The sequence below is a fragment of the Dendrobates tinctorius genome, unplaced genomic scaffold (assembly GCF_039654945.1).
Source record: "Dendrobates tinctorius isolate UK_male_01 unplaced genomic scaffold, ASM3965494v1 ptg000191l, whole genome shotgun sequence".
In the NCBI taxonomy this organism is placed as follows: domain Eukaryota; kingdom Metazoa; phylum Chordata; class Amphibia; order Anura; family Dendrobatidae; genus Dendrobates; species Dendrobates tinctorius.
This window is the reverse complement of record NW_027361858.1, coordinates 11,221,007-11,238,579: the sequence shown is the minus strand read 5'-3', so window position 1 is coordinate 11,238,579 and position 17,573 is coordinate 11,221,007. Positions and strand designations below refer to the sequence as shown.

At 42.5% G+C, this 17,573-nt stretch overlaps 1 protein-coding gene across 2 annotated transcripts in view; it reads right to left on the bottom strand.

Annotated features, from left to right (window-relative positions):
• Positions 1–11,453: 11,453 nt before the first annotated feature.
• Positions 11,454–17,573, bottom strand: part of LOC141055751 (thioredoxin-like) — a 29,173-nt gene continuing 23,053 nt past the window's right edge. For both annotated transcript variants that reach the window (XM_073552444.1, XM_073552445.1), the window contains 2 exons: positions 15,650–15,715; positions 11,454–11,616 (listed from right to left, as the gene is read on the bottom strand). In XM_073552444.1, the coding sequence (XP_073408545.1) occupies positions 11,551–11,616; positions 15,650–15,715 (132 nt within the window). In that variant the 3' untranslated portion in view covers positions 11,454–11,550. The remainder of the gene's footprint in view (positions 11,617–15,649; positions 15,716–17,573) is intronic.

Genomic DNA, 17,573 nt, shown 5'->3' with positions numbered 1-17,573 from the left:
ACCGAAAGTCAGTACCTGATCGACACCCAATACCAAAGATCAAAGATATGCTGGATAGCCTATCAGGAAGTACATGGTTCTCTGTTCTCGATCAGGGTAAGGCATATCACCAAGGGTTTGTGGAGGAGTCCAGTAGACCCTTGACAGCATTCATCACACCATGGGGATTATATGAGTGGATCCGCATACCATTTTGGCTCAGTTCAGCTCCAGCAGAATTCCAGAGGAACATGGAGACATGTTTAGAAGGCTAGAGGGACTATATCTGTCAGCCATACTTGGACGACAATGTGGTACACAGCAAAACCTTCCAAGAGCATGTTGAACATGTGAAGACCGTACTTCAGAGGTATCAACAACACGGAGTTAAGTTGACCCCAAAGAAGTGTGAACTGTTCAAAAGGCAAGTCCGATTTCTAGAGAAAATTATGTCTGGAGAAGGATATACCATGGACCCAGCAGAAATCGCTCCGGTACTGGCCTTAAAAGATAAGCGGCCTTTTACTGTCTGGGAGGTGAAGCAGATCATAGGATTCCCCTCCTACTATCGTACTTATATTCGAAACTTCTCTAGGATTGCCGCTCCACTATATCTCCTCTTGGGAGGATGGCAGAACGCGGGCAGGACCGGACTTAAAAGAAACAAAGCCATTTCATCCCAGCAGCCCATTGTCTGGACATCAGACCACCAGAAGGTGTTGGAACAAAAAGTGGATTATCTGGTAAAGCCACCCATATTGGGATGTCCTGATTTCAACTTACCATTTGTTCTTCATTGTGATGCGTCTCAAGTTGGACTGGGAGCTGCCCTGTATCAGCATCAAGATGGGAAATTGAGAGTCATCAGTTATGGTTCCAGAACATTGACAAACGCCGAGAGAAATTACATCTAGATTCTGGAAAATTGGATTCCTGGCATTGAAATGTGCTATCTGTGAACGATTTAGTGATTATCTCTATTACAGCAAAGAGTTTGAGGTTTACATAGACAATAACCCCTTGACCTATGTTCTCACGAAAGCCAACCTGAATGAAACGAGTCAGGGATGGATAGCTGAACTAACTGACTTTAATTTCAGTATTAAGTACAGGCCAGGGAAATACAATGCAGATGCTGACGGATTACCGAGAATGCTACTAGAGCCTGAGGAGTTCATGCAAGAATGCTCAGAGGACTACGCACACAGTACAAGCTCATCGAGAGGAAGATGGTATCCTGTATCATAAAGGAGGACACAAACAGCAGTTGGTGCTACCCAGAGTGTACTGTAGGTTGGCCTTCAAAGAACTCCATGAAAACATGGGACACCTGGGAATGGAAAGAACAAAAAAACTTGATCCGGGAATGTTTCTTCTGGCCATACTTGCAGAGAGATATTGAGAGGTACGTGACCAGGGAGAGGGAGACACACCATTTTGTTGTCCGTTGACGCTAGAAACCACTGTAAAAGCAAAAGAACAAGATCACCACTTGTCCATTCAACAACTACCAAAAGGAACAATCCATAGAGCACAACATGAAGATCAGATAATAGGCAGAGTACTTCCTTATGTGGACCAAAATCGTTTTCCAAGTAAACGAGAGAGAGATAATGAGTCACCAGTAGTATCAGTTTTAGTTAAAGAATGGACGAAGCTCTACCTCAGTGAGGATAGTATCCTGTATCATAAAGGAGGACAAAAACAGCAGTTGGTGCTACCCAGAGTGTACCGTAGGTTGTCCTATAAAGAACTCCATTAAAATATGGAACACCTGGGAGTGGAAAGAACAACAAACTTGATCCATGAACGTTTCTTCTGGCCGTACATGCAGAGAGATATTGAAAGGTAAGTGACAAGGGAGTGTGGGTGTCTGAAAGAAAAACGTACCAACACATCAACCACCTATGGGCAACATCCAGAGTATTTATCCATTTGAGATGGTCTCAATAGACTTTTTACATCTCGAGACGTGCAAGGGACATTACGAATACATCTTGGTGGTGATGGGCCATTTTACTCGATTTGCTCAAGCATATGCCACCACTAGTAAATCTGGTCAAACAGCGGCAGAGAAGATCTTCAATGGTTTTGCTTTGAAATTTGGGTTCCCTACGAGATTACACCATGACCAAGGAAGGGAATTTGAGAAACAGCTCTTTGCCAAATTAGGAAAGCACTGTAGAATTCAGAGATCCCATGCAACACCCTATCACCCAGAGGGTAATGGACGAGTGGAACATTTTAACCGGACATTATTGTCAATGCTGTGCACTTTAACAGCTGACGAGAAGAAAGATTGGAAGAGTTCTCTGTCATAAGTGGTACATGCATATAACTGTACCAAGAGCGAGGCAACGGGTTACTCACCTTTCTTCCTATCGACATCATGTTCGACACTCTGGTGTCAGAGACTTACAGAACGTATCTGGAGTACGTTCGGAAATGGATGGAAAGGATGAAAGAGGAATACAACATAGCCATAGTGGCTACCTAAGGGCAGAGCAAGAGTAATGAGTAATATGATCGAAAATGTTATGGAGCAGAATTAACACCGGGAAGTTGGGTGCTAGTCAAGAACATACATGAAAAAGGTGGTCCAGGAAAACTTTGTTCGTACTGGGAAGACAAGGTGCATGTGGTCGTAAGAAGGAAAGTCGATGATAGGCCAGTGTATGAAATCCGATTGGAAATGGGGGACAAGAAAACCAGAATAGTCCATCGGAATTTACTACTACTCTGTGATTATCTACCACCACAACATGTCTCCCCAGAAGTAGACCGACATAGATTGAGATCGACTAAGGGGCTACCTCAGACTGAAGCTCCGGAGGTGGATAATGACCTTGAGAGTTCCGATGAAGAAGAGCACATTGTTGTATCTCATGGACAGGCAAGGAGAGGGATGTACTATCCTCAGGAGAGTGAACTAAGTCCAGTGGCTCCAGAGTTTGTACCAAGGAGTACAGATGAAGTCCAATTCGGTTCTGATGATCGAACACCGATCACTGCAGAGACTGATTGACAGTCAGAAGGAGCTGTATTATCAGACTGTACTAAAAAAGATAAATTTCAGCTCACCTCTTGTAGGTTCGTAAGAACTATTGAAAAGCTCTGAGCGCGGACACGTCTCTGCCAGGACGTATAATGACTCCAAAAAAAGAAAGAAAGGTCCAGCTCCAGAAATTTAAAATCCAAGATTTTTATTGTATCATATTTAAAATACATTCATGGCTGCTTGTGATCAAGTAACGGCAACAAAGTTCACCACATGGGGATATTCTCCAGTTTTCTGTACGCGTTTCGCGCACAAGTGCTCTTAGACTCAGAGTAGCTGTGGAATATCAGCTGAACCACATATAAAACTCTGTCACAGGTGATCTAATCAGAAGTGAACAATTTGTACAAAAATAATAAAATAAAAAAAATAAGAAAAAACAAAAAACAAAAAAACACAAAAACACATTAATGACCGACATAGATTGAGATCGACTACGGGACTACCTCAGACTGAAGCTCCGGAGGTGGATAATGACCTTGAGAGTTCCGATGAAGAAGAGCATATTGTTGTATCTCATGGACAGGCAATGAGAGGGATGTACTATCCTCAGGAGAGTGAACTAAGTCCAGTGGCTCCAGAGTTTGTACCAAGGAGTACAGATGAAGTCCAATTCGGTTCTGATGATCGAACACCGATCACTGCAGAGACTGATCGACAGTCAGAAGGAGCTGTTTTATCAGACTGTGCAGAACCAGATGTTTCAGGAGAATTACAGGAACTTACAGAGACAGTTCCAGGAGCATCTGAGGAAGTGCGAGATATGAGTGGAACGGAAAAACTCCTGTAACCGAAGAACCTGTGGTATCTGAGGAACAACCCATCAGGAGGATGTCGACTCAAGAAGTGAGGAGGCCTGCCGTGATGCTGACGTACGAGACACTTGGTGAACCTGGTCAACATGTAAATACATGCATATACCCCATACATACATACACCGCGCATACACACAGATACACATACATTTATCGTACATACAGTAAATATGAGTGATTGCTGATAAGTCTTTGTCTTTACCCAGAAAGAAATTAGATAGGAAGGTGAAACGTTACATTTATTCCACATACTCTCCATTGATGTCAACACACTTCTTACATCGGTATTCCACGTTCTGTAAGCTTCCCAAAAAGAAGCATTTTGGTTGTGCCTCAAACCAGGCATCCATAACAGCCATGGCATCAGAAATGGTGTGAAATTTGATACCCTTGAGGTGTTTATTCTGGTTTGGAAACAGATGATAGTTGGAGGGAGCTAGATCTGGGGAATAAGGTGGGTGGTCAACCAGCTGGAAGCCCAGCTCCACCAGTTTTCCCTTGGTCGCTTGTGCAGTGTGAGCAGAGGCATTGTCTTGCAGGAACAAGATTCCTTTGGACAGCTTGCCATGCCTTTTGGCCTTCAGAGTTGCCTTCAATTGGTCCAGAAGCTCAATGTAGTACCTTGCATTGATGGTGGAACTCTTTTGAAGGTAGTCCACTAGCAGCACACCCTACTTATCCCAGAACACAGATACCATCACCTTAGTGGCTGATTTTTGCACCCTGAACTTCTTCGGATGAGGAGAACCACTGTACCTCCACTCTTTTGACTACTCCTTGGTTTCAGGGTCATAAATAAATTCAGGTTTTGTCCATAGTGACCAGTTGATCCAGGAAGTTGTTATTAGTCTGGAAATGCTGACAAATGGACCAGGAAGTTTTCATTTGTATGCTTTTCTGATCTGTTGTCAAACATTTGTGGACCCACTTTGCAGATAGCTTCTTCATGTCCAAATGTTCATGGATAATTACACAAACACGTTCACGGGAAATCCCCATGATATCTGCTATTGCTTTAGCTGAAATTTGCCGATTCTCCAGTATGAGGTTGTGCACAGCATCGAAGATCTCCGGAACAACAACCACTCTCGGTCGTCAAGGACGTTACTCATCGTTAGTGCTGAAGTAGCCCGTTTTAAATTTGGCAACCCAGTTCTTAACTGTAGAATATGAAGGAGACTTTCCTTGCAGAAACAAGAATTTTATCACTCCTTTGCTCTCATTTGCTGTGAATATCGCATTAGTCTCCGCCATTTTATTTTCCCGCGTGCGTAGAACACTGTTGCCATAAGCTATAAACACAAAATTTTGAAAACATATATTAGACACAAAAGGCTTTCATGTGATGTAACCTTCATTACCATAGAAACAAAAAAAGATCACAAAGCCAGACTTATCAGCAGCCCCTCGTACACATACTGTACATACATATACCGTACATTCATACACACACATGTACCATACATATACACACATATCGTACATACATACACCGTACATACACACAGAAACACATAAACTGTACATACATCAAGATACACAGACCGTACATACATACACACACAGATACAAATACATATACCATACACACACACACACATACCATATATACATACACACATACACTCACTGGCCACTTTATTAGGTACACCTGTCCAACTGTGTGTTAAGACTTAATTTCTAATCAGCCAATCACATGGCGGCAACTCAGTGCATTTAGGCATGTAGACATGGTCAAGACAATCTCCTGCAGTTCAAACCGAGCATCAGTATGGGGAAGAAAGGTGATTTGAGTGCCTTTGAACGTGGCATGATTGTTGGTGCCAGAAGGGCTGGTCTGAGTATTTCAGAAACTGCTGATCTACTGGGATTTTCACGCACAACCATCTCTAGGGTTTACAGAGAATGGTCCGAAAAAGAAAAAAAATCCAGTGAGCGGCAGTTCTGTGGCCGGAAATGCCTTGTTGATGCCAGAGGTCAGAGGAGAATGGGCAGACTGGTTCGAGCTGATAGAAAGGCAACAGTGACTCAAATTGCCACCCGTTACAACCAAGGTAGGCAGAAGAGCATCTCTGAACGCACAGTGCGTCGAACTTTGAGGCAGATGGGCTACAGCAGCAGAAGACCACACTGGGTACCACTCCTCTCAGCTAAGAACAGGAAACTGAGGCTACAATTTGCACAAGCTCATCGAAATTGGACAGTAGAAGATTGGAAAAACGTTGCCTGGTCTGATGAGTCTCGATTTCTGCTGCGACATTCGGATGGTAGGGTCAGAATTTGGCGTAAACAACATGAAAGCATGGATCCATCCTGCCTTGTATCAACGGTTCAGGCTGGTGGTGGTGGTGTCATGGTGTGGGGAATTTTTTCTTGGCACTCTTTGGGCCCCTTGGTACCAATTGAGCATCGTTGCAACGCCACAGCCTACCTGAGTATTGTTGCTGACCATGTCCATCCCTTTATGACCACAATGTACCCAACATCTGATGGCTACTTTCAGCAGGATAATGCGCCATGTCATAAAGCTCGAATCATCTCAGATTGGTTTCTTGAACATGACAATGAGTTCACTGTACTCAAATGGCCTCCTCAGTCACCAGATCTCAATCCAATAGAGCATCTTTGGGATGTGGTGGAACGGGAGATTCGCATCAGGGATGTGCAGCCGACAAATCTGCGCCAACTGTGTGATGCCATCATGTCAATATGGTCCAAAATCTCTGAGGAATGCTTCCAGCACCTTGTTGAATCTCTGCCACGAAGAATTGAGGCAGTTCTGAAGGCAAAAGGGGGTCCAACCCGTTACTAGCATGGTGTACCTAATAAAGTGGCCAGTGAGTGTATATCGTACATACACACAGTTATATACACATAGTATACACATAGTGTACACACATATACATACAAACATACTGCACATGCATGCATATAAACATACATACAGTTGTGGCCAAAAGTATTGACACCCCTGCAATTCTGTCAGATAATACTCAGTTTCTTCCTGAAAATGATTGCATACACAAATTCTTCGGTATTATTATCTTCATTTAATTTGTCTTAAATTAAAAAACACAAAAGAGAATGAAGCAAAAAGCAAAACATTGATCATTTCACACAAAACTCCGAAAATGGGCCAGACAAAAGTATTGGCACCCTCAGCCTAATACTTGGTTGCACAACCTTTAGCCAAAATAACTGCGACCAACCGCTTCTGGTAACCATCATTGAGTTTCTTACAATGCTCTGCTGGAATTTTAGACCATTCTTTTTTGGCAAACTGCTCCAGGTCCCTGATATTAGAAGGATGCCTTCTCCAAACTGCCATTTTTAGATCTCTCCACAGGTGTGCTATGGGATACAGGTCTGGACTCATTGCTGGCCACCTTAGAAGTCTCCAGTGCTTTCTCTCAAACCATTTTCTAGTGCTTTTTGAAGTGTGTTTTGGGTCATTGTCCGGCTGGAAGACCCATGACCTCTGAGGGAGACCCAGCTTTCTCACACTGGGCCCTATATTATGCTGCAAAATTTGTTGGAAGTCTTCAGACTTCATAATGCCATGCACACGGTCAAGCAGTCCAGTGCCAGAGGCAGCAAAGCAACCCCAAAACATCAGGGAACCTCCGCCATGTTTAACTGTAGGGACCGTGTTTTTTTCTTTGAATGCCTCTTTTTTCTCCTGTAAACTCTATGTTGATGCCATTGCCCAAAAAGCTCTACTTTTGTCTCATCTGACCAGAGAACATTCTTCCAAAATGTTTTAGGCTTTTTCAGGTAAGTTTTGGCAAACTCCAGCCTGGCTTTTTTATGTCTCGGTGTTAGAAGTGGGGTCTTCCTGGGTCTCCTACCATACAGTCCCTTTTCATTCAGACGCCGATGGATAGTACGGGTTGACACTGTTGTACCCTCGGACTGCAGGGCAGCTTGAACTTGTTTGGATGTTAGTCGAGGTTCTTTATCCAACATCCGCACAATCTTGCATTGAAATCTCTTGTCAATTTTTCTTTTCCGTCCAAATCTAGGGAGGTTAGCCACAGTGCCATGGGCTTTAAACTTCTTGATGACACTGTGCACGGTAGACACAGGAACATTCAGGTCTTTGGAGATGGACTTGTAGCCTTGAGATTGCTCATGCTTCCTCACAATTTGGTTTCTCAAGTCCTCAGACAGTTCTTTGGTCTTCTTTCTTTTCTCCATGCTCAATGTGGTACACACAAAGATACAGGACAGAGGTTGAGTGAACTTTAATCCATGTCAACTGGCTGCAAGTGTGATTTAGTTATTGCCAACACCTGTTAGGTGCCACAGGTAAGTTACAGGTGCTGTTATTTACACAAATTAGAGAAGCATCACATGATTTTTCGAACAGTGCCAATACTTTTGTCCACCCTCTTTTTTATGTTTGGTGTGGAATTATATCCAATTTCGCTTTAGGACAATTCTTTTTGTGTTTTTTCATTTAAGACAAATTAAATGAAGATAATAATACCAAAGAATTTTTGTTTGCAATCATTTTCAGGAAGAAACTGAGTATTATCTGACAGAATTGCAGGGGTGTCAATACTTTTGGCCACAACTGTATATACCATACAGTATATAGAATCAAATATAATGCACACACACACAGATACACACACATACACTGTACATACAAACAAAGACATACACTTATACTGTACATGCATAAACACACAGACATACAAATATACCATACATACACAGATACACACACAGAAACATACACATAGATACATACATAATGTACATACACAGATGCACACATACATACATATATATACAAGCACATACATACTGTACACACACATACTAATCTGTGATATCAGATGTTCAGATGGGGCCTGGAGGAGGTCGGCCACATAGTACAGAGATCAGCTGGAGAGGGCTGCAGACCCCACTGTGGGGGGATGGGGACACAGAACAGAGAGGACTAATATTAGCCCCTCATGTGGCTGTGCTGTCTCATGCAGTGAGCCTCCTCCCCTGACCTTTTCTCTGAGATGCTGCCGGGAATGGAACAGTGAAGGGAGCAGAAGACAGTACGTCCTGCTCTTCCTCCACTGTTGTCCTCAGTGTGCGGAGTCCAGACGGGCCCCTGACTACAGGTGATGTGAATACTCACCACTGCTATGCCTCCTGCAGGAGGACAGAAATGGCAGCCAGTGAGTGCTCTCTTCAGTCTGATGAGAAAAGCGTTCATTGGCCAGCGTCTCTCCCTGCATGACACACCACCTTTTTGATCTCCTGCACTAAGTGCACGGTGTGAGCTGCTCTCTCCCCGCCTCTGGGTATACTCTTGATTATGGGAGGGAGTGAGAAGGGCCCGATGCTGCATGACACTGGGCCCCTCTCACTCCCGCCCATAATCTTGACTCAATGGTCGCTATGGGCAGTATGCTGCTGCCTGCAGGGGGTCCCCTCCACCTCTGGGCCCCGGTGCAGTTGCACCGGTGGTATGTCTGCCCCTGTGCTGAAATGTAGACTGGTGGATGGACCACACAATTAGCACAAAGGATTTATATGCTGAAATGTGGACTGGTGGCTGGAGCACACAATTTGCACAAAGGATTTACATGCTGAAATGTGGACTGGTGGATGGACCACACAATTAGCACAAAGGATTTATATACTGAAATGTGGACTGGTGGCGAGGCCACACATTTAGCACAAAGGATTTATATGCTGAAATGTGGACTGGTGGCTGGAGCACACAATTTGCACAAAGGATTTACATGCTGAAATGTGGACTGGTGGATGGACCACACAATTAGCACAAAGGATTTATATACTGAAATGTGGACTGGTGGCGAGGCCACACATTTAGCACAAAGGATTGATATTCTGAAATGTGGACTGGTGGATGGAGCATACAATTTGCACAAAGGATTTAGATGCTGAAATGTGGACTGGTGGCTGAACCACAGAATTAGCACAAAGGATTTATATTTCCAGAAGATCAATTTGACACAGCACCCTATCTATCTGAACTGGCTGAGAATAAACCGCCTAGCTTGCTATCTGACTACTTGCAGCAGCAACCTCACTATGCTGATACAGTCACAAAATGGCACCAAAGCTACATGCCTTCTTTTTATATGGAGAGGGACATGTGATTTTGGCAGCAAATGAAAGAAGCCCTTGTGTCTGGACTTTGTGGATTATTTCTGAGCCCTGATTGGCTGCTGTAATCTCCACATATTAAGTTAATTAAAAAAAAGAATTACACTTTGCCTTTCCCCTGACCTCTCTGTAACTCCTCCCCTCATGAAACACATCCCCCCCGCTCATCATACAGCACCACTATCCTAGCCAAAGTCCTAACAAAAGCAATAGTGGAAACTCGATCATTTATCGAACTTTGACCGAATTTTGCTGATTTTGAGGAAAATGCTCAGGAATCTGAACACAATTCCGAATTTGCTACGTTCCTGCTGAATTTGAGATTGGCAAATGTTTCCCGAACAAGTTCGCACATCTCTACTTCTCATAGCAGGTATGAATAGTCCTGAAGCATCTGTTTTCCACCTTTGCATTTATTCCAGTCCCATATCCATATAGCTGTGTAAACCATTCTTTTACAAGCTGACAGTAAACAAGGTGTTCCATGTTACTGCAAACTCCTCTAATGCTGGTATTATGTTCTTGTTTTCTCCTCCTATGCAGACTTATATTAATTGTAAGGTAGCGCTTGTTATTCATGTAGGAGACACTCGCTTGGCAGCCGATTAACCAGGTTCGGCACGGTTTTTCAACAAAAACAGTCCATGCAGTTTATTAATCCGCATAAACCATATACTGCAACAGGCTTATATCCAGCAACAGAAAGTTCATGATAGAGCTCCGCTCTCTCAGCCCTGTGGTCACACAGGCTGTGCAATGTCCAGCAATCAGGCTCTATAGCCACAAAGTTATTTCCCCCTATCTGGGGTAACCTCTTGGTTGCTTCTTATTCAGGACGTCCATTCCCTCCTGGGGACTGTCCCACACACACAGGCCAAACTACACAGGCCTCACCCGGTCAGCGGCCTCCGCATGTGAGCTTCAGGAAGGCAGCACACCTTCTAGCACGTCGGCCTTCCGGGACCTTCCACACGGACCAATCAGATCCAGGCACTCTCTCATGTGACCTACCCTGGTCACCTTATATGGTCCGTAGCCACGCCCACCGTATCACATGGTTATGACCTCATTGCAGGTCCTATATCAGACACCCATCCATACACACATATAAAGGCTTACTATGGGCATTTTAGACACACGCCCCTGGGTGGGTTTGTAGGTGACTGGTTCCACCCGTCTCACCAGCCACCTGGAAGCTCTCCCTAATACACTGTAACAGAAACATCAGCAGTACCTCTACTGATTAACACACGTTCAAGCTTCCATCCCAGGGCCACTCACCCTGGGATACATAACGGTCATTTACCATCCTATCTCCATTACCACAATGGATATGCCAGTGTGCATGACCCATACAGCGCCCCCTAGCTGTCACAGCGGTCACTGCACCACATAATGTAGTGCTTTCCCTGTGGACGTGTCAAATTAAAGCCATTATTTCAAATAGAGATAAAATAGAAACATCCTTTTCAATATTAATATTTATTTTGGCTTCCGTAAACATAGCAAAGTCAGGTAGGTAAAGTTAATGGTTTTGTAGCTGATGAAACCTGGCCAGGTCTAGTTTTTTATCTCCATTAGATATTTCAGCAGTAAGTCTTTGTTGGCCCCAATTACTTCATAGCACTGCAATACAAATTAATAGACAATCAATGGAAATAGTTACAGTGTTCAAAAATATAATTTCATTTTACCATAATAATGTTTCATTTAAGGGCTCATACTCACTTGAGAGACACTCTCGTGCGAGTCTCTCACATGAAAAGCTGGCACTGCCGCCACCACTCGAACTGGAGTATGCGGCTACATAGAAATACATGTAGCCGCACACTCCGGTCCAAGTGCTGGTGGCAATGCCAGCTTTTCATGAGAGAGACTCGCACGAGAATCGTGCGAGTCTCTTGCAAGTGAATGTGAGCCCTTACACAAAGAACCTGAATAAATGAAGAGAAACTGGAACAGACATGTTTGTGTGGACACTGATAGATCTTTGCTCATGTCCTAATCATACACAATGGAATTATTGCATGGGCCTTACAATCTGGAATTGTAGATAACAATGGGCACTTGTACGGGCTTTGATATGAGCACAATTGTGTGTTGAGAACTGCACCATTCTTCTAATTGAAGTTGATAAAGGTGCTCTCTTAAAATGGTAGTATCCCGTATAAAGTAGTGGTTATACAATCACTGTTTGATGGCAGTTAGGTTAGAGGCAGTGCGGGACCCCTCTGATCCTTAAATTGAAGGGGTTCATTGAGTGCTGCTGCCCTACCCTGTTATTCCCTACCCAGTGATGCCCCTGGCTGTGCAAGGAACTGCAGATAACCCTATTCACTTGAATGGAGCTCTGCTTTATGAGAGAAGGGAATATATGATATTGTCTCTCAAAGGCAGGTGTTAACGTGAGACATGTAATGCATGACAGTCTGCTCTCCTAATCTACATGTCTATAACACTAGTAACGACCCCTTTTCATTTAAAATAAGCTCAGGAGGCAGTTTCTGTGTCCGGCCCATAGATCTTAAAATCCATTTACATACTAAGCAAAACGGGGATTTTCCTGGAGTAAGATATCAGATTGAAGATATCAAAGTATCATTTTATTCAGATTCTTATGATGTGTGAGTCTATATTGACAGATTAGGAGGGTTGATCCCAGTGACAGAATTTCTTTAACCCCTTTACCCCCAAGGGTGGTTTGCATGTTAATGACCAGGCAAATTTTTACAATTCTGACCACTGTCCCTTTATGAGGTAATAACTCTTGAACGCTTACATGAATCCTGGTGATTCTTACAATGTATTCTTGTAACATATTGTACTTCATGATAGTTGTAAAATTTCTTTGATATGACTTGCATTTATTTGTGAAAAAAATTAAAATTTGGCGAAAATTTCGCAATTTTCCAACTGTGAATTTTAATGCCCTTAAATCACAGAGATATGTCACATAAAATAATTAATAAGTAACATTTCCAGATGTCTACTTTACATCAGCACAATTTTGGAACCAAAATTTTTCTTTTGTTTGGAAGTTATAAGGGTTAAAAGTTACCAGCGATTTCTCATTTTTACAGCACCATTTTTTTTAGGGACCATATCACATTTGAAGTCACTTTGAGGGGTCTATATGATTGAAAATACCCAAAAGTGACACCATTCTAAAAACTGCACCCCTGAAGGTGCTCAACATCACAGTAAAGAAGTTTATTAACCCTTCAGGTGCTTCACAGGAACTTTTGGAATGTTTAAAAAAAAATGAACATTTAACTTTTTTTCACAAAAAATTTACTTCAGATCGAATTTGTTTTATTTTACCAAGGGTAGCAGGAGAAATTTGACCCAAACTTGTTGTACAATTTGTCCTGAGTACACTGATACCCCATATATGCAGGTAAACCACTGTTTGTGTGCATGGCAGAGCTTGGAAGGGAAGGAGCGAAGTTTGACTTTCAATGCAAAATTGCCTGGAATGGAGATCGGATGCCATGTCGCGTTTGGAGAGCACCTGATGTGCCTAAATAGTGGAAATCCCCCACAAGTGACACCATTTTGGAAAGTAAACCCCCTAAAGAACTTATCTAGATGTGTGGTGAGCACTTTGATCCCCCAAGTGCTTCACAGAAGTTTATAATGTAGAGCGTAAAAATAAAAAATCATTTTTTTTCACAAAAATGATATATTTATCCCAAATTTTTATTTTCCCAAGGGTAACAGGAGAAATTGGACCCCAAAAGTTTTTGTGCAATTTGTTCTGAGTATGCTGATACCCTATATGTGGGGGTGACCCACTGTTTTGGTGCACAGCAGAGCTCGGAAGGGAAGGGGCACCGTTTGACTTTTCAATGCAAAATTGGCTGGAATTGAGATCAAACGCCATGTCGCGTTTGGAGAGCCCCTGGTGTGCCTAAACAGTGGAAACCCCTAAATTCTAACTCCAACCCTAACACCAACACATCCCTAACCCTAATCCCAACCCTAACCATAACCCTAACCACAAACCTAACCCTAACACACCTCTAACCCTAATCCCAACCCTAACCCTAATTCCAACCCTAACCCTAATCCCAACTGTAACCGTAATCCTAACTTTAACCCCAACCCTAACCCTAACTTTAGCCCCAACCCTAACCGTAACTTTAGCCCTAACCCTAACTTTAGCCCTAACCCTAACCCTAATGGGAAAATGGAAATAAATGTATATTTTTATTTTATTATTTTTCCCTAACTAAGGGGGTGATAAAGGAGGGTTTGATTTACTATTTATAGTGGGTTTTTCTAGTTTTTTTTATGTTTGGCTGCTGTCACACACTAAAAAATGCTTTTATTGCAAAAAATAGTCTTTGCATCACCACATTAAGAGAGCTATAATTTTTTCCATATTTTGTCCCACAGAGTCATGTGAGGTCTTGTTTTTTTGTGGGACAAGTTGACGTTTTTATTGGTCCCATTTTCGGGCACATGATATTTTTTGATTGCTTTTTATTCAGATTTTTGGGAGGCAGAATGAACAAAAACCAGAAATTCATGAATTTCTTTTTTTGGGGGGGCATTTGTATCATTCCGTGTGTGGTAAAATTGATAAAGCAGCTTTATTCTTCGGGTCAGTATGATGACAACGATACCTCATTTATTTTTTTATGTTTTGGCACTTTTATACAATAAAAACTATTTTATATAAAAAATATTTATCTTTTCGTCCCTTTATTCTGAGAGCTATAACTTTTTTATTTTTTCCGGTGCTCGAGCTGTTTTGTGGCTTGTTTTTGTAGGACAAGATGATGTTTTCATTGGTACCATGTTTATTTATATCCGTCTTTTATTCCACTTTTTGTTCGTCGGTATGATGATAACGCATTGTTTTTTTTGCCTTTTTTTAATGATGTTCACTAAAGGGGTTAACTAGTGGGACAGTTTTATAGGTTGGGTCGCTACGGACGGGGGGATACTAAACATGTGAACTTTTATTGTTTAGATTTTTTTTAATTTAAATATTTATTTATTGATGGAATAAATATTGTTTTTTTATTATTTTTTATTATTTTTTCAACATTTTTACAATTATTTAAATTTTTTTTATTTAATTCTTACTTTAACACTTTGTCCCACTATAGGACACTCATTTTGTGCAGGCTGATCGCTTCTATAGCATGCAGATCTGCATGGTATAGAAGCTGTCGGCGCTGCAGCTTCTATGTACTAACCTGAGAGACTTCCTGACATGCACTGCGCATGACAGGAAGTCTCTCAGGTCTGGAGACCCGGATATCGTCATGACGACATCGGCTCTCCATGGCAGCGATCGGGACCCCGCGTCATGACACGGGTCTAAGATCCAAAGGCAGAGGGGCTGTCATCCCCTCTGCCGGCTCCAGAACGCTGCGATCATGTTTGATCGCAGTGTTCCGGGTATTAAAGTGCCGGAGCGGTCCGTGATCGCTACTGACACTTAGTGCCGGGTGTTAGCTGTGAGAATCAGCTGACACCTGGCCGCAATCAACCGCGCTCCCCCCGTGAGCGCGGCTAATCCCACATCCCACATGACGTATTATCCCATCCATCGGCAGTAAGTCCCAGGCCTCATGGATGGGATAGTACATGTAATGTCAGAAAGGGGTTAATACTATACAATGCACTTGTTAATATATTCACATACCATAACACCGTTTTTGAAGAGGAAAGTATGTGGCACACCAGTAATCCCAAATTCATTCATCAGATCCTAAAGATGACAAAATGAGATACAGCTTTAGAATAAAGCCTTCAGTTTATTTACATTGCTATATATACAGTAGAGACCAAAAGTTTGGACACACCTTCTCATTCAAAGAGATTTCTTTATTTTCGTGACTATGAAAATTGTAGATTCACTCTGAAGGCATCAAAACTATGAATTAACACATGTGGAATTATATAATTAACAAAAAAGTGTGAAACAACTGAAAATATGTCTTATATTCTAGGTCCTTCAAAGTAGCCACCTTTTGCTTTGATTACTGCTTTGCACATTCTTGGCATTCTCTTGATGAGCTTCAAGAGGTAGTCACCGGAGATGGTTTTCACTTCACAGGTGTGCCCTATCAGGTTTAATAAGTGGAATTTCTTGCCTTATAAATGGGGTTGGGACCATCAGTTGTGTTGTGCGGAAGTCTGGTGGATACACAGCTGGTAGTCCTACTGAATAGACTGTTAGAATTTGTATTATGGCAAGAAAAAAGCAGCTAAGTAAAGAAAAACGAGTGGCCATCATTATTTTAAGAAATGAAGGTCAGGCAGTCGGAAAAATTGGGAAATCTTTGAAAGTGTCCCCAAGTGCAGTGGCAAAAACCATCAAGCGCTACAAAGAAACTGGCTCACATGAGGACCGCCCCAGGAAAGGAAGACCAAGAGTCACCTCTGCTGTGGAGGATAAGTTCATCCGAGTCACCAGCCTCAGAAATTGCAGGTTAACAGCAGCTCAGATTAGAGACCAGGTCAATGCCACACAGAGTTCTAGCAGCAGACACATCTCTACAACAACTGTTAAGAGGAGACTTTGTGCAGCAGGCCTTCATGGTAAAATAGCTGCTAGGAAACCACTGCTAAGGACAGGCAACAAGCAGAAGAGACTTGTTTGGGCTAAAGAACAAAAGGAATGGACATTAGATCAGTGGAAAACTGTGCTTTGGTCTGATGAGTCCAAATTTGAGATCTTTGATTCCAACCACCGTGTCTTTGTGTGATGCAGAAAAGGTGAACGGATGGACTCTACATGCCTGGTTCCCACCGTGAAGCATGGAGGAGGAGGTGTGATGGTGTGGGGGTGCTTTGCTGGTGACAATGTTGGGGATTTATTCAAAATTGAAGGCATTCTGATTCAGCATGGCTACCACAGCATCTTGCAGCGGCATGCTATACCATCCGGTTTGCATTTAGTTGGACCATCATTTATTTTTCAACAGGACAATGACCCCAAACACCTCCAGGCTGTGTAAGGGCTATTTGACCAAGAAGGAGAGTGATGGGGTGCTACACCATATGTCCTGGCCTCCACAGTCACCAGACCTGAACCCAATCGAGATGGTTTGGGGTGAGCTGGATCGCAGAGTGAAGGCAAAAGGGCCAACAAGTGCTAAGCATCTCTGGGAACTCCTTCAAGACTGTTGGAAGACCATTTCCGGTGACTACCTCTTGAAGTTCATCAAGAGAATGCCAAGAGTGTGCAAAGCAGTAATCAAAGCAAAAGGTGGCTACTTTGAAGAACCTAGAATATAAGACATATTTTCAGTTGTTTCACACTTTTTTTGTTAATTATATAATTCCACGTGTTAATTCATAGATTTGATGCCTTCAGAGTGAATCTACAATTTTCATAGTCATGAAAATAAAGAAAACTCTTTGAATGAGAAGGTGTGTCCAAACTTTTGGTCTGTACTGTATATACTGCTCAAATAAATAAAGTGAACACTATTCCATTTGCAACAGGCTATTTGTTTTCCATTTATTTCTTTGAGCAGTATATATATGTATATATACTGTATATAGCTGTGGCAAAAATTAAGAGACCACCACATCAACACCCTGCCAGGGGCAGCCCATTC